General features: G+C 39.9%; 3 protein-coding genes across 4 annotated transcripts in view; 2 read left to right on the top strand and 1 right to left on the bottom strand.

Moving 5' to 3' along the window:
• LOC138048029 (uncharacterized) overlaps positions 1-4,629 on the top strand; it is a 19,146-nt gene extending 14,517 nt beyond the window's left edge. The window contains exon 3 of the mRNA XM_068894579.1: positions 886-4,629. Within this exon, the coding sequence (XP_068750680.1) occupies positions 886-1,267 (382 nt within the window). The 3' untranslated portion in view covers positions 1,268-4,629. The remainder of the gene's footprint in view (positions 1-885) is intronic.
• Positions 4,630-11,544: 6,915 nt separating this feature from the next.
• LOC138047971 (DNA helicase MCM9-like) lies at positions 11,545-22,873 on the bottom strand. Its single transcript, XM_068894574.1, has 8 exons — positions 22,459-22,873; positions 20,137-20,322; positions 19,149-19,342; positions 18,315-18,615; positions 16,998-17,210; positions 14,547-14,766; positions 13,875-14,021; positions 11,545-13,072 (listed from the first exon to the last, which is right to left on the bottom strand). Exons 1-8 carry the CDS (start codon positions 22,871-22,873, stop codon positions 12,043-12,045), a joined length of 2,706 nt encoding a protein of 901 aa, XP_068750675.1. The 3' UTR covers positions 11,545-12,042.
• Positions 22,874-22,953: 80 nt separating this feature from the next.
• The window catches only part of LOC138047987 (aladin-like), a 26,520-nt gene continuing 21,973 nt past the window's right edge, over positions 22,954-27,500 (top strand). Inside the window, exons 1-5 of one of the 2 annotated variants that reach the window (XM_068894575.1) lie at positions 22,954-23,188; positions 23,718-23,854; positions 24,788-24,843; positions 25,087-25,178; positions 26,262-26,308. In XM_068894575.1, the coding sequence (XP_068750676.1) occupies positions 23,060-23,188; positions 23,718-23,854; positions 24,788-24,843; positions 25,087-25,178; positions 26,262-26,308 (461 nt within the window). In that variant the 5' untranslated portion in view covers positions 22,954-23,059. Of the gene's footprint in view, positions 23,189-23,717; positions 23,855-24,787; positions 24,844-25,086; positions 25,179-26,261; positions 26,309-27,500 lie in introns of those variants that run through there. The other variant, XM_068894576.1, reaches the window with a different exon arrangement.

Below are 27,500 nucleotides of genomic sequence, written 5' to 3'. Positions count from 1 at the left end.
GACGAAGACGATATGAGAGCAATTCTTACATCACGGGTCAAGTTGTTGAGAATTAAAGAAATTAAAATGCTAAATTTTGTAAGATAAATACTAACCCTCTTACCCTTTACCCTTTTACCCTTTACCCTTTACCCTCTTACCCTTTACCCTTGGAAAAGTGTTGCCGCTCTCTCTCGGGAAGCGTAGCAGAAACAAACTGCTCGCAGGGTACGTTATTGTTGGCTATTTAAACATATGCATTTAGTCCCGATGAGTGGTCAAGTGTGACAACACAGGTAAAGAACTTTCGATTCAGAGAAACTTTTTCTAGACCGTACTTTCCCTTTAAGTTAATCGTCTTTCGAACAACCGGGCCCTGAAGAAGACAAGCAGTAAGCGGTCGAAACGTCGCGATCTGAAACCTACGTGTTACAACGTGAGACAAACTATCATACGTCTTATTAACCTTTGAGCTTATGATTTAGTATCTATCACTCGATGAATTTCCTAATAACTACGGGTCTTCGTTTTGAGTTTCGTGGGTCTTTGGGTCGCCTTGTTTTCATAGTGCAAAATGACCTTGAACACCACCCAACAATTGGATGAAGCGAATGTGAGTATTCCACACCCACACCCCCCCCCCCCCCCTTCCCCCAGGATGGGATGCTAGTCCATCGCAGGGTAGTCGGCACCCATTTAGACACATGGGTCGAGAGAGACTTAGACTCTCTTTTGCCTAAAGAAACAGCAGGGTGACTGAGCTAAGCCTGGACCCCAGGGTCGGGATCCCGATTCGCTCAGCGCTATACCAATGTTCCCCCACCCACCCGAAAGTCACATGAGCGAATTGTCTCATCCTTTTCGTTACAAGCTCGTATACTAAATTGAATTAATGTTATTTTCAAGGAACAATCAATCTCAACAAGCTTCAAGTGTCGCAATGGACCAACCGAATTTAACGCCATTTTGCCATCAACATGACGAGGCGGTACACATCGAACTCCCAGAAAGCAATTTTCCCACTTGGTATGAAGTAGGGGACGTCGATTTCCCGGTTCCAAAGACACAAGTGATATGCAGCGAGGATTACCAAAGCTGCAACCATGATTCTGCTTGCCAAACCTTGTATAAAACCTACCAATATGAGCTTATCAAACGTCGTGGGGCGTCTTTTGTCTCGAGTGAAACACATAGTATTAGTGTGGGCTATTCCTGCAGTTGCATTCTTCACACACCGGCGGTAGGAAAACGAAAACGAAACAAAATATTTCAAATATCTCACAAATGATAGGCTATCATGAGAGCTCATTTCAGTGGGGGGTGGGGTGGGGGAGGGGGGGGGAGAAGGGAAGGTGATCTTCTGGTTTGTATGTTAGGGCGACTGTTTTATATTGCGAATGTTTGCTGCTGTGTGGCACGGTTGTCGACTCATCATGTAGACAAAAGTTTCCATCCAGTTATCGCAGAACAAAGACGAGATTTCTTTGTCTTGCGTCCTACGCCCCTTTAAGTACTTAACTGAAACGCCGAACCGTTTTTGAAATTTTGGCGTTCTAGAAGTGGCGATTTGTTTCTAATAACTGACAACTTGAAGAAAGTCTATACAACTCAATTCGATACAACTCACCGTGAGTCTTACTTGGTGACTTATTAATTTTAATGAGAGAACGTTTTACAGGTTGGTTACTATTGACTTGTGACGTACTACCGTTTCAAAGGTTTCTGTTAATCAATTTAGGCTTTTTAAGAGTAAGGCCATCGCTTATATTTGAAGGGGCCGGCCCGTTTCTAGAAGGTCCCGAAATATCTTTGATGTCACAAATTCCTTCACAACTTATGACGTGACAGCTTTTAATTCATCAATTTTCAGAATCATTTTGATTTTCGTTAACTTGAAAACATACTAAAAGACCAAACTTTTTACAGTGCAACGCGCATTACCGTGGCCACCCAACAGACTTTCACATTTGACAACTACGTGTAAGTAAGTCAACTCAACAACCCATTCATCCATTGTGCTTATGCTTGCGTCGCTAGTGAAAACAAGGCTTTACAACCATGCGAACTTTGCTGGGAGGGGTGACTGTCAATCAAATTTGCACACCCTGATTGGCGTGTAAGTTTTAAAAAACTTTGTTAGGTGGCCACGGTAAGGCGCGTCGCACTGTAACACAAGCGGAATGCAGTTTCACAACTGAGTTTTCGGGTCCGAAAAGTTACCGGGACGTTCGTGAAACGTGCCTCTGGTTCCTGATGCTTTTTATTTGAAGGCGGCGCTTAATTAATATCGTCAGTAGTATAAAGTGAAGGGAGGGGAACTTCTAAACTAGGGACAAAACGGTGATAAGTAATAAACTGAGTTGAGGATCAACTTCTCAACTGCGATGATATTCAACTCTCGTGTATTTCAACTTCCGCACTTCAAATCAGGATCAACATTTCACAAATGCTGTCATTCAACAAAAGTAAAAGCTGGCGAGAAGAGACGGAGCCCCTCTTTGACGTACATCTCCTTCTTCGACATATTTTGCGACTGTTTAGACATCCCCTTGGTGGCAAATACCTGCCCCTCCATGTCAGTAGTGTAGCAGCTCTGGTAACCTGCTATTGTTTGGTATTGTAAGCAGCTTCTATTGTTTTTAAGTTTAAGTCATGGTTTCAATTGTTTAGCCTTTTGTTTTTGGCTTGGGTAGCGAACCAATCACGTTATACGTTACGAGAGCTGCTACATGACTCCTCCATGTCCGAGGAGGCCGTAGAATTCAATGGTACAATTGCATAAGCATTGTTTTCATTTTCTCTTGGGACTTAAAAACTGGAAGCAATGCTAATGCAAAATTTTGGAGGGGCAAACAAACAGTATTATCAGGAACCCATGACCCGGAGCCTACAACTCTACTGTGTTCGTGTCACGGCGTTTTCACAGACCGATTTATTTTTAGATTGAATTTCCCGCTAATGAGACTCCCACGGGAGCCCGATGACCAATTACAAGAAATTAAGCTGACGTAATAGGGTCACCGAACCGGAACTGCCTTTGTTTTTTCCGGAAAAGATAGTCTAAAAATAGATCGGTCTGTAAAAATGCCGTTACATAGGCCCAGTATGGGAGCTGTAGGCTCCGGGTCATGGGTTCCTGGTATTATGGTATTTTCGATATTGGCTCATTAAGAATTTACTACGAGCAGTCCCTCGAGATGGAAACATCGCGAAAGACTTATGCATCGCCCCGAATGCTACTGTTTTTTGCACAGTTATATTATGGGGTGGCGTTTTCGTCGACGTCGTAGATCTTAAGCCTCATTTACACTAGCAAGTTTTCCTTGACAAGTTTTCCTTGGCAGTGTAAATGGAAAAATATGACAAGATTTTCCTTGACAAGTGTCCTTGTCAAGGAAAAACTTGCCAAGGAGAACTTGCTAGTGTGTACAGTCGGCAAGTTTTCCTTGACAAGTCCACATTTGCCAGTGCAAATGAGGCTTTAGTCGCTCATAGGTGGTTTGCAAGCAATCCCCGATCTCTAGAGACACAGATAACAATGCTGGAATGTGCAACTGCGTGTGGACGAAGCTAATGAGAGATCTTTTTTTTTTCGTCCACCAACATGGCGGCGATGGCGTAACGTGAAAACCACCCATAGGGAATGACAGCTACGGCGACGAAAATGTTACTTGAAAATAAGTATTTCGCAACCCGGTTATTCCTCGTTGTTTTTGCTGTATAATGATTGAATTAGTAGAGATGGATTTTAAGTAAAAAAGTCGTATCGCAAATATTTAGGTGTACTAATTGATTCAATTCTCAGCTGGAAATATCATATTGGACACATTAATTCAAAGATAAGCAAAACGATTGGCATTATTGCCAGACTAAGATATTATGTACCTACAAGCGTACTGCTAACAATTTATCGATCTTTGATATTCCCTTATCTATCCTACGGCATTCTGGTGTGGGGCCAAGCTTAATCAAATTTTGGTCTTACAAAAGCGAGCCCTTCGCCTCACATATTTTGCACCTTATTAAAGGTCAAATGCAATTCTTCTTTTTGCTTCCTCCAATACTATTCCAGTAAATATGCATTTGCTTTATTTTAAATCTATTTCAATTCTCATGCATGATGTTTTCAATTTTGATTGCTCAAATGAGATACATAATTACAATACAAGATTTTCTTTAGCAGGCAATTATTATAATACTCAAGATCTAACCATCTATTAAAATCTTTTCAAGATAGGGGCCAAATTATGGAACAGCATCCCACAAGAATTACGCAAATTACCAAAATGCGTATTTAAGAAAATTATACATAATCGACTTTTACAAGTTTTAATGGAAGATGATGATTATGTTGGCATACCTTCACTAATTATTAGATTTTAAAATAATTGCTAAAAGTAGATTTATCTAACCGCAATTTCTATTCCATTTTATTTATTTACTTATTTTGTTTATTATTATTAGTCTTTAATACCGAGTATTCAATGTGCATACATATTTATTTTAACGCTACTTATGTAATGCGCTCACTTAGATTTACTCTGTAAACAGTCCTACTCGCTACACGCGTAGATTAGCTTTAGCTATTTGCGGGCTAGCGTTGCTTTGTATTAATTTGACATTGGCTTTATAATAAACTTGAAACTTGAACTTGAGTAAAGAGGGAGAATGCGGAGAGAGTCACTGTTGTATGCCCACGTTGTCGTCAAAACGTTAACTTTGGTCTTTTGCCAAGTACAGGAGAGAAATATAAAATACGTGCCGCACGTGCAGCACGATCATTTTTCCTGTTTTGACCAATGTCAGGGAGCTTAAGCACGTGACATTTTTATGCCAAAGAAGGCAACCGGAAATGAGCTGTAATACCTTTCTAATTAGTTTTGACCCTATCATATTTACATTGTTAAGTATTTTCTTCCCGTTGCAGACGATTAGTTGAAGAATCTGAGAGACTACTCTTCCGGCATACGAAACGTTCACTTCCGGGTTCCGTCCGTGGCTAAGAAATGTCGCGTGCTAGCTTGAATCTCCCTGCTTTCTGGTGATGTCATCGCCGTAGCCGTCGTCGTTTTGGTAAACTCCGTGTTAGGGAGCTTAAGCAACGACAACGGCGACGGCAACGAGAACGTCATCTCAAAATATAAATTTGCGTTATTTTAATCGCCTCGCGACTATTTCAACGTTTTTAATATGACAAGGGTGTGGTAATTCCTCAAAGAAGACACCAGTCGAAACGGGACTCAATTTCGGAGAGAAAATGAAAATTTATCCTCGAGTGCTGACGTTCTTCATAAAACCATAAACTTGGCTATTTCACGTTGTTGTTTTTCTGACGATGGCAACGAAATGGAAAAAAGTGAAAAACGCACGTGCAGGGCGTGCAAAGCTATTGTTTTTACCCACTAAATATGCACATTCGTGACGTTCTCGTTGCCGTCACCGTTGTCGTTGCTTAACGGGGCGAGGTCACGCAATTTTAGGCAATTTCAGCACTGATCAAATGGTCATAGAATTAACTAAAACATCAAAATAACTGTTCAAAACTATACATGAACTCTAAAAAAACACAGGGAAGCCAAGAAGGGACATGGATGGACAAAACTGGAGAGGATTGAAATGGATTGAATTTGGGTAAATTTGAAAAACGTCGGCCCACCTTTTTTCAAATTTATATCAGTCTATATCAAAATGTCAGTTACACAGCTGGAAAATCATTTTCTGTTGTTATGTGGCCGTGATTTTGCAAATGAAAGACTCTTGCTCTGCCAATTTGATGTTTAGAGCTCATAATTAACAAAATTAAACAAAATTACCTAAAATAGCGTGACCTAGCCCCTTTAAGCTCCCTAATAAATCGATTGGAACAACAGGATTTAAGATTGTCGCCGAATCCGTAAAATGTCGAATTGCATAATTCGTCATTTGCGTTCCACTGGGGAGACCTATGGCGAAGGTGCGACTGCTAGTAGTAACCTTGAACGATTAAACCTCAGACACCACTTGGAAGCATTTGTGTGCACAAATACGTTGTTATTTGCTTTTCTTGCTTTGGTGATCTTCCGTCGTTTTTCATCATCATCGTAAACGATTCTCCCATGAGTAGTACTCATGGGAGAATCTTTTACGACGTCCGGCCAGTGTCCGTTAGTCACCATACTATTTTTAGACTGATTAGATTGGTTGTTGATTGCTTTTCTCGCGAGAAAGTTCACAAGAATATTTTCCAATTCTCGAGAGTAATCCGCATCTTCCTACAGACATACATAAATGTACATAAACTTTCTTTAAACGCGATCTGAAGAGTAGCTTAACCAAGCCACTGTTTGCTACATGCAATAAAGCTTATCAGGTACGATCAAAACGAAGAAACGACTCCTGTACAATAGATGACAGTGGTGATGTTGAAACGTTTAGCTACTTCACATGATTTAATGTTACTTTTTTAATTCTCGAACAGTGGCGGAAGAACTGACTGCATTCCTGTGCGAGTCTGACTTCGCGGGATTATCGTGGTCTGCAGTGACACAGATATATGTATACACATGACGTCATTGGAGCAACGATTGACCCAAGGCAACCCCCCCCCCCACCCTCCTAGGAGGCTCTCTTCGTACGCAAATATTTCTTTTATTTTGGTTTCAAAAGATGACTGCTCATTACGAGATTGAATGATTGTCACTATAATGGATCCGCTACAGTAAGGAGGGACACTTTATGACAATTTCAGGGTTGCCACTCATCAATAACAAAAAAAAAAAATTCCCTGACTTTTCCCTGACCTTTTAATTAGGTTAATAGACCATTTCACAGTTGTAGCTAAGTTACCTGGCCTAAAGAATGGAAGCGAGGCTGCCGGTGAACCTGTTTTGATACAAACCTTTTTGCTTTTCTAATGTTAATGTTGACTTATTAAAATTACAACAACAGCACAATTTACATGATAAAAGCAGTGAGTTCTGTATCAATACAAGGTCACCGGCAGCCTCGCAGGCTAGGTCACTGAGCAAACAACTGTAAAATGGCCTAAAATGAAATTTGCTTCAGCTTCTTTTGAAGACCATGAATATTTTTTCTAATGAAACCATGTTGCCTCGCAGTGATGAGCGCAAATTTCTATTGCGTCGAGAAGCCTGAAAAATTTTCAGGACTTCAAGGGGATTTGAACCCGCGACCTCGCGATACCGGTGCGATGCTTTAACCAACCGAGCTATGAAGCCACTGACGTTGGGAGCTGGTCACTTCTGAGTTCACAACTTCCCGTGATAAGTAATTATGAGTGAAAGATATATATGAAATACATCATATATTATTGTACTGCGGGTATGAAATCAAATGAAACCATGTTGCCTCGCAGTGATGAGCGCAAATTTCTATTGCGTCTATTGCGTTTTCGATTTCTTTGCGCTTTTCACAGGATTTTGGTTTACCAAAAATAAAATTCCCTGACTTTCCCTCTCTCACATCTCATAGATCTTTAAAAATTAGCCGCGTTTATTTTGAGCGTTGCGCATATGACGTCAGACCCTAGGCGATCCAGCTAGACCCAACCCTTTTCCTCGCTCACGGTCATTTGCTGTTCGAGTAATGGCGGACAGCGAAAACCGAAAGACTGCGTTACAATTATCATACTTTCCGTGGGAATTTTGAGATAAAAATTGGCATGATACCTATTTAGTACGTCTATTTTCAAAATCTAAAGAAAAAAGGACATGCAAAATTTTCATCGTAGTGGCACTTAAACGTGCTTTTAACCTCAAAGAGTTTTCCCAACAGAGATAATTAAAGTTGGCCTGTAGCAAACACCTTTTACCGTTTTCACTTCGAATTTCACTTTCAATGTATCTTTAAAAATTCATTTATAATTCATGAGGTCAAAAGCCGATCAAAACAGCGATAAAACGTCACGTCCGTAAGCTTTAAACCCGACAAAACAATCCTCATTAGAATTCTTTATATAAAGAATAGTAATAAGGCTCGGTTTGTTTTTCTTGTATGCTAATATCTTCCCCTCACATTTTGCACCAAGCTTTTTATGGAATGTTTTTGAAGCTGTTATCGGGTCTAAAATCCATGAGGCGAACGCGAATGGTTTTAAACCCGACAAAACACTCCTTCTCGTTTTTCTTTAAAACATTACATAAACTTAATAAAATCAGAAGTCGTTTGTCAAAAGGCCGAGTTAGTGAGAGCTACTAATACAAGCTTGTTCCATTCCAATTGTGAGAAAACAAACGTCAGCTATGGCAATAATATTTCTGTTCTTTTAGAAAAAATGTCTCCCTGATTCTACCCTTGTATAAAACACACTCCTTCCCCTCAGAAACCCAGAAGTACAAGTTCAGGTCGTGAATCTATCAGTGGTATATTTTTATTATTTAATATTTTTTGCGTCTTTCTTTAACAAATCAAAACATTTTATATTGCACATTCTTGTAGTTTTTGCAATGATTTATACTCTGTAGCTTTTCAAATTGTTTCATGACCGTGATTGTAACATTTTAGTAGGGGGAGGGAAGGGGTTAGGCGTCAATAGCCGTTATTCACGATAGCCGCCATGTTGGTTTTTAAATTGTCATGCAAATTAGCCATGTCTTATGCTGGGGGGTAAACATTGGAAAAAAAGCAAATTGCGGAAAATCGGATCGTCGAAATATCGAGATAACATTGCTAAAAGTACATTTTAGAATTTAGAATTAAGTACCTTTGATAATAATTTTATATCTTTGATTCCATTTGTCATTTTCAATTTCTACTTTGTTATCTCCTCATTTTCACTAAAAAAAAAAACATCGAAGTAACTCGTGTAATCATTCTGTTTTACTACTTAGGTGAGAAACATTCAATAAACGTGAAAAACATCATCTGTGTGGCTAAGATGTTCGTTATAACCTCTCGAACTTGTGTTGTTTGCCCCCCTCAGAAGTGTGTAGCTAATTTGCATGATAATAGCAATTCCAACATGGCGGCCATAATGAATAGGTCTATTGGAACGAACTAAAGTTCTATTCCTCTCCCCCGTCGCACCTTGCCACTAGTTTTTTTTTCATGTGTTTATTGTCAATCCTATTTCTTTATCTATCTTATCTTTATTGTAATCATGAGTACTTTTGCGACAAAGTCAACCTAAACTTTCATATATTGTATTAGGATTCACGACGAGATAGTAGAACCAATATGTGTTCGAGATTACCGCTGTAATAATTTTAGACGTAGTACTTTTTGACTGAGTCTTCAATAAAGAAAAGAGACGGAAGATACAGTGTGAGCGAAGCCAGAAAAGTAACACTTGTTGTGTTTTCTTGGAATCAGCCGTTTTAATCGTATACTACCTGGTGGCTCAGTTGGTTTAGCATCGGATTTCTATGCGGGAGGTCGCGGGATCAAAACTCGGGCCGGAGCAACACTCAAAGTGTTCAAAAATAACTGAGGAGAAAATGACATCTGCAAATGGTTAGACGGCTGTAGTCTTCTCGGATAAGAACAATAAACCGTTGGCTCCGTCTCACAACCCTTCAATGTTCATAAACCTGTGGGACGTGAAAGAACCCACACACTATCCACGAAGACTCAGGGCATGGAGTTTCCCTGTCCTCTGTAATATACCATGATTGAGAGGGTCAATGCTCGGATATACTAGCTACACCAAGCTACTCTAAATTAAAATCCATGGAGAACAGGGAACGAATAACGAGGACCATGTAATGTTCCCATCGTTGCGACAACACCGCACACCGCTCGAAAAGGTTGTGGAAGTTCCTCAAAAATGACACTGGTCGAAACCGCGTTTAATTTACTACAGAAAATAAAAACTTATCCTCAAGTGCTGACGTTGTTCATAAACTTCAAATTTGGCTATTTCACGTTGTTGTTTTGCAGACGACGGCACCGAAACGGACAAAAGTGAAAAACGCACTCGCAGGGCGTGCAAAGCTTTTGTTTTTGCCAAATAAATATGCAAATTTGTGAAGTTCTCGTTGCCGTAGCCGTTGTCGTTGCTTACGGACGGTGCCTACTATTTGTTATTGCGCATACGTTCTGCGCATCTCGAGAGACTCGGGTTTCCTATCGGTGATGCTTACCAATACAGTGATATTTTTGCGCGGGTTAAACTATCCGGAGAAAGTAGACCATGCATTTTTGATTAAGCTTCAATTTGAGAAAGAACGCCATACACTGCTTCGTATTTTAGAACTTTGTACAAATATTATTCATCAATCATCTTTAAAAAAATGCGTGGTTACCCCCAATTTTCTTTATGGATTTCAATAACACTTGTTAAGATCTACATTTCCTGCATAATCATAAACCGGGGTAAAAATACCTTTGAATTAGTAGGCACCGTCCTTAAGGTGATTCCCTACAAATAGAACTTGTCATAGATTTCCGATGAAACTTCGCACACTGTTGCTACTTGTCAAGGAGATGATAAAAATGCAATGAAAAAGGGAAATCACCATGCTCGTTTCCATGGTACGACGCTGAAAAATACGGCTATCTAAGCAGTTTTGACAATAGTCCATTTTACAATTATCTGCTTAGTTGCCTGGCCTATGAATGAAAGTGAGGCTGGAGTGACCTTGTTTCGATAGAAACCTCACTGATTTTCTTTTTTAAATTGTTACTAATTAGCATGACAACAAAATCATTAACATAAGAAAATGAGGGAGGTCTGTATCATAACAAGGTCAACACCAGCCTCACTTTCATTTGAAGGCCAGGTAACTAAGTACACAACTATGAAGAGGTCTATTACAGCGCATCCCCGATGTTGGACAAATTTAGCTCGATTTTGTAAACGCAATCAATGATGTAACGCGGAGCCACCTGAAAATGAATGGCTTTGGGAGTACTTATCACTCCAAAATAGATTTAACTTGAGTGTGGGCTGTTCGACTTGTAATGCATCCTTCCGTACAATTTTATGAAATTGCCAAAAAACTGGCCATAGATCTTTGCTGATTTTTTTACTACTCCATGAAGACACCATTCTCAACAAAAATATGAAATAAAAAATGAGGGTAACCGTACTCGTTCAGGAGAATCCTTGACGGATTAAGCTTGGCGTCAATAAAAATCCACCATTTTATCAAAGTGCCCGCGCTACTGCGCGAGCCAATGACGCAAGATATTATGCGCAGTAGGGTTGCGCAATGCAAAACCAGGGAATCACCTTAAGCACCCTAATAGGGTCCATTAGATTCTAGGACGAGGTAGAACGAGTACGAGATTTGACTGCCCGTTTTTAGCGAATAACCCGGACGATTAATCTTACTCTTTGTTAGCAGTGTAGGTTGCTCAGTTATTCTTATTGATGGTAACTGAGCCTTTTTGCTGATCGAAACAATGCCATAACTGCTACCGTGTTGTTGACTAGTTTTGACACGACATTCTTGCAAAACGTCGTACTAAAATGACGACGGTATCACGTATTTCCCGCGAAAATGACGCTGGTTTGTGCGCTCGCTGTTGTTCCAACAAAAATTCGAAGAAACTGTGCTACGCAATAATGCGGATGAATGCATATTCGGGTTTTTTATTATTTTTTTATTGCATGAGCTTTGCCTTTATGATACCAAAACAAAAAACAAAAACAAAAACAAAAACAAAGAAAAAACCAAAAACAAAACAAAACAAAACAAAGCAAACATACAGACAATATATACAAAACTTTGGCAGGGAAATCGCAACAGCTGAGTAGCCAATTACCGCGGGTTCTGGTCCCTGGATGTGACGCTGCAAGCGCTGAGTTTGTGTTGGCTCTTGGCCTCGCTTTCTTCAAGTGCTTTTCCTCGGGGTTCGCCGGACCGAGCAAGAAGTACCCGATATCTCCCTTTCATTAATGTGTTTGTGTATAATAATGGGTGGTGGTGTTTACAAGAAAATGGCAACATTATTAACATATGGAAAACGTTCGACTTTGAAAAAAGCTATAGTCGGAAAAGAACTTCGGTTGCTTTCGCTTTTTGAACCGTTGAACTCATGGTTGAAAAGATGAGGAAACAAATCAACTATAAACTGTTTTTTTTTCTTAGTCACAACCCACCGTAAAACCTACCACCTAAATCACACAGTTCTATCTCTTCTTCTTAAGGACCCCATTGAATGATTAAGGTTTGATACTGTTTGCAAAGTTGACATAACATTTGAAGACCACTCTACCTCCAGTTCTTCATCGTCGAGTTCTTCGGTCACAAAAATCTGCCTGCTATCCACTGGCGCGCTCTGACAGTCAAGCACCTTTTCAGAGGAACAAGGTTGCTTCTTTGAAAACAATTCAATAACCTTTTTGCTCTTTTCTAGCGATGACTGCGTCACAGTGTTACGATTTCCCGCCTTCAAGGAATGGTCCTTGTTGCTTACGATTGATCTCAAATTTGCCGGGAAACCAGACGGCTTAGAAAAAATACCTCCGTTAGTAGTGCCGCAGGTCTCACCTCTTCCAATTTTTCTTTGTCCTTGCCGACTAATTTCCGGATCAGATCCTACACAATTCGAATCGTTACGAAGATGACGTTCGGCCCCTACTTCGAGCGTCGATTGGATCGGAAACACGCCAGTGAGGTTACCCTGCGAATCAACGTCATCTGAACCATTACAGGCCGAATTGTTTTCGTCCGGCGTAATAAATTTATCGTTTTTATCGTGTGTTGATGAGTTTTGTCTTTCCTCACACGTTGTTTTTTGGTCAAAGCGAGACACGTTTCCAGAAAACGAATTTTCTTCCAAATTATTCTCGCTGTCCTTAACTGGACTTCCATTTTCATTGAAAGCTGGTTTGTTTATAACGCTGACCATATCCTCCAGATTTAACCGCTTCAGGACAAGAGTTGCCTGGCGCAAGTACTCTTCCTGTGGTTCATCCGGGAATCGCGTATGCAAGGCGTTCATGTTCCCTAATAAGGCGCTGTTTTGCATGGAACATTCCACGCACGTCACAGCTACAATGGCGTCTTGAACAGTAACGACTTCACGAAACATTAACCGCGCATGCGCTTGGGCTAATCTTATCAGACTTTCCAGTAATCTGATAGTGGTACGGGCTGCATTGCGCAGGTCTGCTTGACGCTGACAGTGGTAGTAGCGGCTCAGAATTCTGGCAAACAAAAGTTACAACAAAAGACATATTTTGGTCAAATTCACGAAACTGACAATCAAAGGGCCTTCTTTACCAAAAAATTCGTAAAACACTCCGGATGTGTGAAAAGTAATCCAAGATCAGTTGATTATCCCAAAGAAACGAGATTTTCCCAAGGAACAGGAAATTCCGCATAGACTTATTAGCTTAGAATTGCTTACTTTTAAAGTCGTAAACAATAAGTTTAAATCGGAGAAAACTATGTCAACGCTGCCACGTGTTTGGGTTGCCCTGTTCAACAGAACAATGTTCTGACATAAATAGAGCGGTTTTCAAATGAGTGTCGTAAAACCAAAACCAAAACCAAAGTAATTACTTTGGCCAATCAAAAAGGACGGAGACAATCCACTAAACCAATCGAAACTCGAAGTAATTACACGTAGCCGACACAAAGCGCGGGAAAATGCGCACGCGCGAGCCACGATTAGTTTTGGTTTCACTTCTGATTGGTTGAAAAAGTGGCACGAGAACTTTGAACCAATTACTGAGTGAAGTAATGCAAAACCAAAGTAATTCGCTAATTACTTTCGACACTCAATTGAAAACCGCTCTACTGAGCTTTTGTATAATAATAAGAGGGCAAACCGTAACACATCACGATTATTCAAGATGGCAGTGCTCGGGAAATTTGAGAAAGAAATTTATTTATTTCCGATCAAAACGCATTCATTGAAAATCTTTAAAATTTCGTTGTAGAGGTTGGCGTAATGGCGACGCCGAAGTTTTTCCTTGTCTTAAACACATTATGAAGATAGGTTACCTGTTACTCTCTGGGGTCAGCTGAGGCTTAAGTGTTTTAATATAACAGAAGTATGCCTGCATCTTGTCCATACTCCACAAAGGCTCGGACGAGGAACTACTAATCGTACGAGGACCTCTTCCTTCCAAGATGAACGAAGAAACGATTCTAACAAAAGAGAAAAAATACAATTGTAACAGCGCATACTTAAATAATGGAGTGATTTCCAGTTGAGTGTCTAAGTTACGTGTTAGGTTGAGAATTGGTTTAGAATTCTCTTGTCAAAAAAGACTCGCTCTCGCGGAGGAGCAAGAAACAAAGTCTGATAAGATTGTTTTTAAGGGGATCCCCAAATGACACAAATTAGCACTAAACTGCAGAAAACCCTAGCTTATATCGCATTCTGTTAAAAAAAAAAAAAAGGTAGCGAGAACTGAATTCGGCATCCGAGAAGAAAGTCAAAGATTATCCACTACCTTAGCTTTTAATTTTTTAGGAGCCACCATTATAAGTTTCATGACTGTGTGTCTAGGCTGCCGCTATAGTTTGGTAGTCTATAGGGTCAGACGTTCTTTTGATGGAAATAACGCGACGAGGTTGTGTTGGAAATTGGTTTCCTCCGCTTATCGTGGTTTGGTGTTGGTGTTGTATAGTTAAATGGCCAGCATACAAGAAATGGAATTTGTCACAAACCTATCCCACTCTTCGTTTCTCGCGTCGTGCAAAACTAAGACGAGATCAAAACGACTCAACAGCGGACTGGCTACAGCAATGTTTACACTGAGGCACTCTGCTGGGTCATAGGGCCCCTTCGGATTAGTGGCTGCTAGCACAGTGGTTCTTGTATTTAATTTGCAAACCATTCCTGCTTTGGCCACGCTGATCGTCTGCTGCTCCATGGCTTCGTGAATACCTGAAAACAAATGTTAAAGAGATTAAGTTTTAAACAGTGCTTTTCAAATTTTTGTTTTGTTTCTAAGCATTATCAGCAATACGCCAAAAGGCTCTGAATGTGGACCTCAAAGTCAAAGACTGGTTTTCACTGACGACGTAAGCACAAAAAAGCGTTTATTTCACCGTGAAAACGGGGTCGACGCAAGCAAAAGCACAAGCATCAAAATTGTTTCCTTTTCCTTGTGCTTCCGCTTATATTATGCCTGCGTTCCCTTTTCGTTGTGTGAAAACGAAACACAGCACTTGCTACGTCTGGTCGTGTCTGGCCAATTAAAGCACTCGATCCAGATTCCCCGGGTCTGATCATTTGAACAAAACAGCGGATGCCGTGGTTGATTGACGTTCGTTTTCACTTAGCATAAGCTACATTTGCTTGCCCTTGTGTCCGTGTCGCTAGTGAAAACCAGGCTTAAGAAAACACGAAATCAACAAATTTGTTGACTTTGCAAAATAATTCCACCCTACGATTAACTCACATGTGAAATGTCATCTGAACACGCTGTTTCTTAGATCCTGAAGTCTTTAAGGGATCCCGTTTATCCTGGGTGCCAGAGGAATTTTTTTCAAGGTCGGAGAGAATGTTCAGCGATTCCAAATCAGCGGTCAAGGACGAAAAAAAAAACCTGTGGTCGCACGACCCCAGAACCTCATTTCCATACGTAGAGACATTTCAGATTTCTCGTCAAACACGTTTTGGCCGCTGAGACGTAGACGGCAACCGGAAGTCAGCCGTTTCCCCTCTTAACTTGTCGCCCGCAGCAGCAGCAGTAGTAGTATTAGTAGCAGCAGCAGCAGCAGTGGTAGTAGTAGAAGTAGTAGTAGCAGTTACTAGCAGTAGCAGCAGCAGTAGTAGTAGCAGCAGCAGCAGCAGCAGTAGTAGTAGTAGTAGTAGTAGTAGTAGTTACGTAGTAGTAGTAGTAGCAGAAGCAGTAGCAGTAGTAGTAGTAGTAGCAGTTACTAGCAGTAGCAGCAGCAGCAGCTGCAGTAGTAGTAGCAGCAGCAGCAGCAGCAGTAGTAGTAGTAGCAGTAGTAGTAGCAGCAGTAGTAGTAGCAGCAGCAGCAGCAGCAGCAGCAGTAGTAGTAGTAGTAGTAGTAGTAGTAGTAGTAGCAGCAGCAGACTGGCGGTAGCAGTAGCAGTAGCAGTAGCAATAGCAGTAGCAGTAGCAGTAGCAGTAGCAGGAGCAGGAGCAGTAGTAGTAGTGTAGTAGTAGTAGTAGTTGTAGTAGTAGTAGTAGCAGTTACTAGCAGAAGCAGCAGGAGTAGTAGTAGAAGTAGCAGAAGCAGTAGCAGTAGTAGTAGTAGTAGTAGTAGTAGTAGTAGTAGTTAAGCAGTTACTAGCAGTAGCAGCAGCAGTAGCAGTAGTAGTAGCAGCAGCAGCAGCAGCAGTAGTAGTAGTAGTAGTAGTAGTAGCAGTTACTAGCAGTAGCAGCAGCAGCAGTAGTAGTAGTAGTAGCAGACTAGCAGTAGCAGTAGCAGTAGCAGTAGCAATAGCAGTAGCAGTAGCAGTAGCAGTAGCAGGAGTAGTAGTAGTAGTAGTAGTAGTAGTAGTAGTAGTAGTAGTAGTTGTAGTAGTAGTAGTAGCAGTTACTAGCAGAAGCAGCAGGAGTAGTAGTAGAAGTAGCAGAAGCAGTAGCAGTAGTAGTAGTAGTAGTAGTAGTAGTAGTAGTAGTAGTAGCAGTTACTAGCAGTAGCAGCAGCAGCAGCAGCAGTAACAGTAGAAGCAGCAGTAGTAGTAGTAGTAGTAGTAGTAGTAGTAGTAGTAGTAGTAGCAGCAGTAGCAGTTACTAGCAGTAGCAGCAGCAGCAGGAGCAGCAGCAGCAGTAGTAGTAGTAGTAGTAGTAGTAGTAGTAGTAGTAGTAGTAGTAGTAGTAGTAGTACTTTACTTCAATTTGGATTTTAGGTTAGCGTACGGAATGCTAGTATCTCCAAAACATAATTTGCATAATGGTGTATATTTTTTTGAACTATTTCGGAAGAGGTACTGTATGTTAATAATTTGCAGTGATAATGTAATCTTGGGACCCAAATTCAAAAACGAAACACATTGACATTTGTTTCGTCATTTCCATGCTGAAACCAAGGAAGAAGATATTAGAGTTCAAATGAAACTTTCCTGAAATAGAATGTTGGCATATGGATTTAAATAAGGTTTTTTTCTAATTGAAATGAACCCAATAAGTTGATTCTTACATGTTCTGTCGTGTTCTTGAATGCTGTTGAACTCATCAATGCAACACAAGCCACCATCTGCTAAAACCAAAGCCCCTGCTTCCAACTGCCACTCGCCAGAGTCTCTCACCGCTGCCACAGTTAGCCCAGCACTTGTTGACCCAATGCCGGTGGTCAGAACTGACCGTGGCATTATCTTGGCTGCATACTTTAGGAACTGTGATTTTCCTGTTCCTGAATTAAAAAATCCGAATTTTAAGATTAAAACACTCCACTGTTGAGAACTTGCTTTTCTTCAGGTAATTTTAAGTTCATTAAAATAAATTAAAGTGGCTTGCAGTTAGATTTTGGTATCAAATTATTAAGGCTGGGTATGTGGAATGAGAGTTCTGAAAGACAGTATTACAGTCGCAAAAATGGCAGAAAATTATCAGACTCATTATGAACAAAACAATCAACAAGCACACTATGCTTGCAAATTAAATATTTTGAGCATTTCCTTTCTGTTATCTTTCTTATAACAATATGAAAGGACCTCTTTTAAGGCTATGATGTGGAGCAATTCCAATTTTCTCCATAAACTTTAATACATGTACATTGTATACGCGCTTCGATCTTAACAGTTTAATAATAATTATTGGTAGATGAAAGCTGCAAAGTATACAGCAGCTCCCAAAGAAAAGAAGCAAAAGATATCATAGTACATTTTCTAGCAGTCTTTCTTGCTAAGGTACCAAGGAATAAGTGTACAGTCATTGACTATGTATGATAAAATCAAACATTGGAGTCACAATCAGTTGTTCTTTCAATTGTGAAGACTCTGTCAGCAACTCAGAGTAGCATATAAACCAATCATGTGCAATATAGTGAGAAATGTGACTAGTGGCACCTGTCACTAAGGAATGTCTCATGGGCCTTTTTGATTCGTGCAATAAATAGAGCCCACACTAGCCTATGTAGCACAAGTGGTAAAGGGAAGGATTAGGAAGGAGGGAGGGGAAAGAAGAAAGACAGAGAGGCAAAGAGATAGCATAATAATAATTATAATAATTAGTATCACCCAACTAGTGGACTAATGCAAATCCTGCATTTTGATTGGCCACGCTACTAGAGGGCTATTATTAAATTAAATAGTCCTCGAGTAGCGAAAAGCGTTATGCTTTCTTTCGTTTTATTCCCAAATAATTATTTCTTTAACTTGCATTTTGCTAACTTTATTATTGCCTTTTCTGTCCGACTAGTTGGGTGATACTAAAACAATTAGACCCTTCGCCCTCAAGGGCCACGGGTCAATAGCCCTTGCGGGCTACGGGTCTATTGTTAATTATTGTGACTTACCAGGGTCTCCCACCAAAAGTAGGTGCGACTCTCCCCTCACACGGGTCCCAGTTGGATCTATTCTTTGCACTCCACCAATGATTACCAAAGCAACAGCAAGTTTAACAACGTACAAGCCATACACTTGTGGACAAAAGCTGGAAAGGATATGGTTCCTCCCTAGCAGAGGAGAATCCTTGTACTTTGTCCAAAACTCTTCAAACTCACGTTTAAGCTCTTCAGTGACAACAACTCCGGCTCGTTGCTCATTGTTTACAGACACGTGATTTGCCTTCAGCACCAACTCGAGGTCACAGCGACTCTGTAGAATGTCAATCACAAAAAAATCTGTTGCCTGCTAGCATGCAGTGAAGGATTTTTAAAGGGGGAATGTGCAGTGACATTATCAGGAATTACTCATTGAAAAGAAGGGAGTACATAGTACATACAAAACCAAAATTAATTCACCTCTTAAAGTAAGATGATTAATATTATAATACTTTTTATAATATTTTATGACTTTAACAAACACTCCAGAATCCCCTCAATTTAGGTTAATTGTGTTTGACTTGGGCGCATGATAGCAGATTCAAGTCAACGTTGTTCAGTTAGGCTCATTAGGGCTAGTGATAGGGTGTAAACCCTTACCGGTATCTTAGAGTTAGGGTTAGTTTTAAGGTTTAAGGTTGCTGTTGAGTTGTCTTGTTTCTAGGCTTTTGACTATTTTTGTGAAAGGCTTTCCGAGGACCACTTTGTGCAAGTGTATGTGAAGGTTTGGGAGGGGAGGTTAATTTTACGGGTAAGTGGGGTGAGTCAGTTAGGAGAGATTTGGCATCTGATTATCTGTAATCTTACATCAGCAAACACTGGTTTCCATCTCCTCATCACAATGCCACATGTAGTGACATCATCACCAGCTTTACAAGAATCCACCAAGTCATCCTCAAGGATCACCCACATGGATCGTGGGATTGTGCCAACAGCAAGCTTCTGGACTTGTTCCTGAATTTTGATCTCCTGGTAATCTCTGCAACTTTTGGGCTCTGATGCTAAAAAGAAAAGCAAGCAATATATGACTGATTATCAAGAGAATTATCTCTTTAAGATACCAGTGAATTTCTCATCTCATTCTAGTAACTGTTGTTGTTTTGAACATCACCTTTGAGCATATGACTTCATATTTCAGCTGCAATTTGACTAATATTACAACATTTGTTGCAGTTAAGGACATTGCTATTGCGCATATGTTCTCTGCATCTCGAGATACTCGGATTTCCTATGCATGGTGCTTATTAACAAAGAGATATTTTAGCACGGTTTAAAACTATGCGGAAACAGTAGAACTTAGCAAGTGCTTTTGGTATCCAAAATGAAAATTGGGGATAACCATGCATTTTTCAGAGATAATTAAGCTTCAATTTGGAAATGAATGCCATACATTGCTTTGTACTTTAAAGCTTTTCACAAATATTGTTGATTAATTATCTTCGAAAAATGCGTGGTTACTAAATAAATTTTCTTTTTGGATTTCAATAACATTTGTCAAGATTTCCTTTTCCCACATATTCAGTAAACCGCTCAAAAATACCTTGGAATTAGTAGGCACCGTCCTTAACCAGGGGTTTCAATAGAAGCCGGTTACTGGCGGTATACCGCCGCCTGCTTTGCCTCACACTGCCGGCTAGTTTGCCTTGATTTTCACTGAAAATGCTATCATAAACTTGTCAAACTGCCGCCTTCAATGGGCTATCGTGGACGGCTATTTCAGAAGTTATTGAAACCCCTGCCTTAACTCACAGACTGAAAAAAAAAAGTAGAGCACACTGACAAGTTGCAAACTTACCAGAGTCTGAAAGACAAGTGAATTTGTTTGATTTGCATTCCTTAGATGAGGGACACTTGGTTGGTTTGGGAATGGAGTGGTATTGCTCAAAATCAGCTTGAATTCCAAAGACTTGTTTGCAACGGGAGCAAATGTACTCCTTCTCATATTCGAGCAGCTTTACTGTGGACACTCTGATGATGGTTCCTAAAATAGTATTTCCAGAGTATTATCAATTTCCTAATGTTCATATAATACTGGCCACGCATAGATATGATATCAAAATATGATTGCATAATTTACGGTAGATCAGCCATCCCAATAAGCTCAGGTTGGCTATAACACCATCATGCATGGACGAGTCCCCAGAAATGGAGGGCATGGGAGGCTCACAGAGAAGTTGGGTAAACGACATCTGTGAGTGGACATGCAGTAAGCCATCGCAAGCTATTAGACTTGCTGAGATGAGAAAATTATGAATAATCCAGAATCAGAGTGAGTCTACAAATCCTGAGAGATCTTTGGCGTAAAAGAAGAAGAAGAAGATGGACCCCGAAAGAAACTTACTGTACCATGACCATGACCATGATCAGACCATGGTCAACATTTGTCACCAGCTTTTGTAGCTCAGCACACATCCAAAATCCCTACCCATTTCTACATCTATATCGCACCCCTTTGACTATTTCTATCAAATTGAATAATTATAATAATAATGTGGTACATGTACATGTAGTTTAGCCACTTTATAATAACCATGCCTCCAACCTCCTTTTTAAATAAACCATTGCCTCCTGAGAGCGAGACTTAGAAATTTTACTCTGTCTAATATCAGACGATTTTACTTGTCAATGGGGACACCTCCGAGGTGAATGGGTTTTAAACAACATGTAGGTGCATTCAAAAGCTATGGTATGTCTCCTTTAATTTAAGCAAATGACCAGTTACCCAACCTTAATTAATTTAATTAATATTGAACAAAACCTCTGACTAACCCTAATTCCTTACCCAAGACAAAAACCCCTCAACCCTTTGACGTCCAAACGAGCCTAAACCGGCCAGACTTAGTATTTTACTCTGCCTAACGCCAGATGATTTTACTGGTCAATGGGGAACCCCTGGGAGTCAATGGGTTAAAATCGCCACAGAAGCACCCACCCACCAGCCACCCCAAGTGGGCATTACTAAACCATGAAACAGCAAAACACCGAAACCAAACACCAAAATACCATGTAAGACCCCACCAGACATTAAATACTAATATTTTAGGCCTAATTAGACCTAAAACAATATTTAATCTCAAATCCAATCTTTGTCGATTAGTATACATTAATGTATGGTGGGGTCATACATATTGTTTTGGTGATTCATTTGGCTGTTTCCAAGTGAACAACCTGCACACAAACAGGTCAGGTAGGTTTCCACTGCTTTAGAGAAATCCAGCACATCCAGTCAGCCTTCTCAAAAAGATTTACAAGTAGGAGTAGGTCATTCTGAAGATGGAGGCAGTCAGGGTGCCAAAGGCAGCCTGCAAGGCTGTAGGGAGGTCTGGGGCAATCCCCCCCCCCCCCCCCCGAAACTTTTTTGAAACTTGGATGCTCAAAGGTGTCATTTGGTGCAATCTGGGGAGATCTGAAGAGTCAAAATTGTATTTCATTTGCATCACTTTATTTACCAGCATTTTCAATAAAATGACCGAAGGTGCCTCTCTATTGACACATTATTCAAGTTTCCTTATAATGAGGTTTGCAACAAAAATTAGGTTTCACTAACTTTTGCAATAATTTGATTGATGCTGCTGTAACTCTAGGCCTAAAAACCAACTTTAAGCCTAGTTACGCTTAGGGTCAGACAAAACTGAAGGTTTTGGGTTACTTTCTTCATTTTCGAGTTTTAGGGTGTTTATAGGGGTCTTAGGGATCTCTGTTTTCAAGACACCCATTCTGCCTCACCTTTGAGCGAATATCTTCTGTTTTGGGAAAATAAAAAAAAGCAAAATTGCATATCATGAAGTGACTTTTCATTGTTTTGAACTTCCAGGCAAACCTTTGAAATTCTCTCCATCTTACCCTGATTACCCATGATGCACTCAAGAGCGTTAACTCATCTATTCACCCAAACTCAGGAAAATCCACTACAGTAGTTCCTCGATCCACCACAAACCAGGGGCTACAGAGTACATTTGAAAGTGGGGGGGGGGGGGGCGGGGGGGTGGGGGGAGGCAAGGTTTTCGCATGGATCACGGAAGTATGAGGGGAGGGGAGGTTGGGAAAAACAATACCACGGGAAAAAAGGGCCCCTCCCTCTCCACGGCCCCCGCAGACATAATTTTTTAAATCTCACCTGAAACAGCAAGGAACCGACCTATGTCCGAGGACTTTGGAATAGTGTCCCTGCGGAGCTCTGGACAGATGGGCAGATTGGACAAGCGAACATGCATGTTCGATTTAAAGGACATAGAGACTTGGGTTGCATTTTCCTGCATGATGCTCACAGCTGCCTGCGATAGTGCACTGTCAAATAACGGAAGCATCTTGTTAGGCTCCGCTAACAATTTCTGGCTGACCTCTATGCTGGAATCGAAGAGCTCTAACGCATTCACTACTACGCTAAATTGTTCGGATAGCTCTTCCGAAAGAAGGATCCTTGCTATGTCGTCTCTATGATGTTCTTCAAGAAACGCCTGGAACACTGCGACATGATTGTCTTCTGCACTTTCAGACCTTGCAGTGGACATTGTTATATTACTTTGAGACATAAATTACAGCGATCAAAGTAGATTTTCGTGATTTCTTCGCCGTTATCAGTAAGTAAAGTAAATGGCCGTAAAATGTTACAAATTAGGCGCCATAACTGATGAAACGTTCCCAGGCTCTCTCGACCCACTGGAACGCCTGACATAAAACTGATCTTCCCGCTCGCTCGGGGCTTCGATCTGTTAAAGATGTCTTCGTTGTCTGTTTTTCCGCCTCCTCCCGTAGAGGGAGAAATAACTTTGTGTGAATTCAATGCCAAGCTTATCGCTGAAAGTTCCGAGACAGCAAAGCTGTCGAAATATGTTCCTGCTACTCAGGTACATGGCTTCTGATATGCTGGATTTCTTATTTACTCACGTTTACTGTTGGTAACAACATTAGATTTGTTATCAGTTTCTCTCTACCATCTGGCCAAGTACCGTAAGAAGAATTGCTTTGTGCATATTCATCTGCGAGTTTTCACTAATTTTTTTAAGCTGTGGTGTTCAAGGTATCATTCAACTGGAATTTAAAACGTTTTGTACTGAATTTGGAGGTTTGCACGTGACGTTATTGCCGCCATGTTGGTGGACGAAAAGCTTCTTTTGTTAGAGAACCAACAAACTTAACCCAAATATGACGCTGAGTCAAGGAATCAAACCTGGCAACATTGGCTGGGAGGCGAGTGCTCTCACCAATGCGCCATTCCTGCACCCCAGGACCAATAATGTTACTGCTTTTGTTTAGGGACGGCTGCTACTCACTATGACTTATTGTGAAAGTCAATGATACAATTTCACAATTTATAAGGTAGATGTCATTGAAGTGGGTTAGGCTTGTTCATTGGACTTTTTAACTTCTCAACAGGGTCTTAATTACCCTTGTATTGGAACAAACACAGAGAGCATAAGAACATCAAAGAGTCTGTCAAAATCGACAGATTCAGAGTGGTGCCCATTTGTTCAGACAGAGGAAAATACCTATAAAAAGCTGCTTAACATATGGTAAGTTTTCATGATGAAGTTACCGGTACATGTACTATTGATCAACATCTGGTCAGGTGGGCTTGGATAGACTTGACTTTATCACACCATCTGTTACGATCCATCATCAGATTTGGGAGATTATGAGGTTGACATCCAGTAACCTTGTAAAATTGATACAGTGTATTGTAGCTTAGCAACATCCAAGCTGGACCATGGCAAGGGAACTTCGATTACTGGCAATAAGAGCAGTAAGTCACTTTCCAGCTCCTGTTTGGCTTTTGCAGTGCTCAATGTCCAGCACATCTCATTCTGCATTCTGTGATTACATGTATCTCAGAATTAAGCCCCAAGGGGGGTCCCACTGGTGAGTATCATCTGACCCCAGTTTTTCAAAGGGTGGATAGCGCTATCCACTGGATAACTCAATATTGGTTTTGCTAGTGTTTACCCGCTGGATAGTGAAATCTGGTGGATAGCGTTATCCACCTTTTGAACAACCGAGGCCTGGTGTGAGACAGAGCAACTATAAGTGGCAATTGGGAGTTAAATGGTTGAGTGTAAGAAAAAGTGTGATAATCCCATCCTCCTTAACTATCCCAGATACATGTAGTGTGCCTGCGATCAATTATCATTTAGCAGTAAATTAGCACACTTGACACTTGATGTGCTCTCATGCATCATTCAGTTGCTAAAAGGTACAGAAAATATAATATTTCTTGTGTTTTTTTCTCTTATTATTGTTATTATTATTATTTTTTGGTTCAATATATATTTTTTACCAATGAGGAAGCATTACAGTTATAATATTAAATTATTGCAGTAAAAAGATGAAGGCATTACACTTACAGTATAACCTTCAAATTCAGGTAGAAAGAAGTAATTTATTATTGTTAGGTCATAGGTAAAGCACAAGAATTTGTGAAAATAGAATAATATTATTCTGTTCTAAAGGCATTCCAAAGGATTTTCTGAAATGCTGCTTGAAATCAAGAAGAATAAAGATGAAGGTACTCTCAATTTGTGCTTCAGTTTTTACTGGGTCATTCAACTTTTATGCCGTAGTAGATATCAGGGCTTAAATTCTATGCGAAAAGTTATCAGTCTGATGATGATAATAATAAATCATACATGTATTAATTATTTCATTATTTCATGTTCCTACACTGGAACAAAATGTTTTTTTGTTACGGTGTTTTTTGTTTAAAATATTTTTGTGATACATTATTTTTTTCCTATCCTATGGATCCAAGTTCCCTCCTGGCTTTGGCATCTGAGTGGTGGTACTAGTGCTGTCCTTATGTGGTTTTCATCCTTCTATGGTAGAATTTTCCCCCATTTGAATATAAGTCTGTCCTCAATAGCAAATCAAAAGGGTCCCAACTTTTTGGTGAAAGTTTCTTTTACTTATTTTTGCTTTTCAAGATTGACTTCTTCTAATGTAAAGTTTTGCTGAAAATCAGCGTTGAACAGCATTTGGGAGTAGAGAAATAAACTCCTTGGTTACTGTAATTGTTAATCTGGGATTAGCGTTAATCGGCTTTTGAACAACCGGGCCAGTGATAATTAATTTTTGTGGAAGATGTTTGGTATTAACCACAATATGTTATCATCCACAACTGTTTGCTGACTTATATATTAAGTTTAAAAAAAGTCAAATTTTCTTGAAAAACGAATACAAAAATACTAGTAAATTACATTAACCCATAGACGCCCAGGGGTTCTCCATTGACGAGTAAAATCGTCTGGCGTTAGACAGAGTATAGTAAACTACTAAGTCTGGCCTGTTTAGGCCTGTTTGCACATCAAAGGGTTAATGGGGACATTTTTCAGTGAGCACTTGATTAAAAATATAACCACAAAATAATGTTGTAAGTTGGTTGAACAAACAGATATTGTGGGCGCCCTGTGTATGTTGTGGTTCAATCATGTTTTTCCTTGAGGGCCTCCCAGGGAGGGAGGGAGGGGGGAGCTTTGTTCCCTTTAATATTTCCTTGTGTTCCCCAAATTACTTTCAAACTTGTTCCCAGCTTTTTTATCCCTAAAATAATTTTTTTTTTTACCTAAAATATTTTGACATTGTTCCCCTGTTCTTTAGTTCAAATTAGCCATGTTTCCTTATTCCCCAAAACCCCTGGGAGGGCTTCTTCCTTGGTTTTAAATTTTTCAAACCAGTTCAATTTTGAGTTTTCTTTGCCTATATTCATCACCATACCTGTAGTGTAATCTGAAACAAAGGAAAATCAAAGTTGAACTGTGCAAGTGCATGCAATTTAGAATCATGATTTAGTTTTCTTGTTGTGTGACAACTTACAATAACTGCCTTTTGACAAAAGGCAGGAGAATACTTCCTATTATTTTTATTTCGTTATGGTAATTAAGTGAAAAGAGTTTATGACATAATTTAATTTACATGTTTTTTTTTCAGTTATCAAGAGAAGAAATGATCTGTGCATTTTCTGCTGTTTCATCTTGGTAAGTTTAAATTAGACAGCGATTAAATGCCTGAATTCCATATACCCTGTTGTAATAACTAGCACTGTTTTAATAATAATAATTTATAGTATAATTATTTAATATTTAGCTTGGAATCAGGCTCCCAGTGGTCACACCGAAACACCAAAACAGCGAAACGAAGCACCAAAACACCAGACATTGAATACTAACCAACAAAAATTTGGATTTGAGATTAAATCTCGTTTTAGGCCTAATTAGGTCTAAAACGTTATTGCTCTTAATATCAGTCTTAATCTGAATCCTAATCTTAATCTCAATAAATTAGGAGCAATAATGTTTTAGGCCTAATTAGACCTAAAACGATATTTCATCTCAAATCCAACCTTTTGTCGCTTAGTATTCAATTGTATGATGGAGTCATACATGGTGTTTTGATGCTTCGTTTCGCTGTTTTGCTGTTTTGTGGTTTAGTAATGCCCCTAAATCCCTGGCTGTCCCTTCCGTTAATCACATGTAAGGAAAAGTACTTCTTTTTCTCCAGAGTTATTTCTAGTTCTTTAGTAAACATAAACAGTTGCATCAGAGCCTAATAGCTAACAGAAACACTAACATTTGCTATATTTTCATAGTAATAATGTTAATTGACGCTTAGACTGTAGCCTTTACATGTAGTTTTTGCAATCCTAGGAGAAGTGATCAGTTCCTTGTACAAACCAGGTGCCATATTTTACATCTCAAAATATGGTTGTAATGCAAATATGTACAGTGTATTTGAAAGATGTCACCTCAGTGGTTGTAGATACAGTACTGTCTTTCAGTTTAATGTAGTCTAACACTGTACGTAGTTTTACATTTTTGTGGTACTGTTTTATTGGGATCACCCATTTGAAGTGGTTGGATTTTTTTCTGTCCTATATTTGGATAAAAACTGTTTTCTGTCAGCATGACTATTCCGGGAGTGAGGGGTAGAGGGTGAGGAGTGAGTCCTAGGGGGTGGGGGATGGGAGGTGAAAGGTACTATAGCTGGAACAACCCAAACCATTACAAAAAATGCTAACCTTAGGCATAGTCATTATCTAAAGCATAGTATTTAGGCCTAAGGTTAGCAATTTTGTAAAGGTTTGGGTTGTTTCAGCTAAGGAATGGGCACCAGGCTTCAGCTGCTGGCAAAATCACTGGGGTAATTGGTGCATTAATTCAACTGAAAAGA

This window comes from Montipora capricornis, chromosome 1, assembly GCF_036669925.1.
Source record: "Montipora capricornis isolate CH-2021 chromosome 1, ASM3666992v2, whole genome shotgun sequence".
Lineage (NCBI taxonomy): Eukaryota > Metazoa > Cnidaria > Anthozoa > Scleractinia > Acroporidae > Montipora > Montipora capricornis.
This window is presented reverse-complemented; position numbering and strand designations above follow the sequence as displayed.

Coding starts and splice junctions, on each gene's coding strand:
- LOC138047971 (XM_068894574.1), bottom strand. CDS start 22,873: ATGTCTCAAAGTAATATAACAATGTCCACTGCAAGGTCTGAAAGTGCA. Junction 14,767..16,997: donor TCAAGAACACGACAGAACAT/GTAAGAATCAAC, acceptor ATTTGTTTTCAG/GTATTCACGAAGCCATGGAG. Junction 14,022..14,546: donor AGAAACGAAGAGTGGGATAG/GTTTGTGACAAA, acceptor CTCTTTTGTTAG/AATCGTTTCTTCGTTCATCT.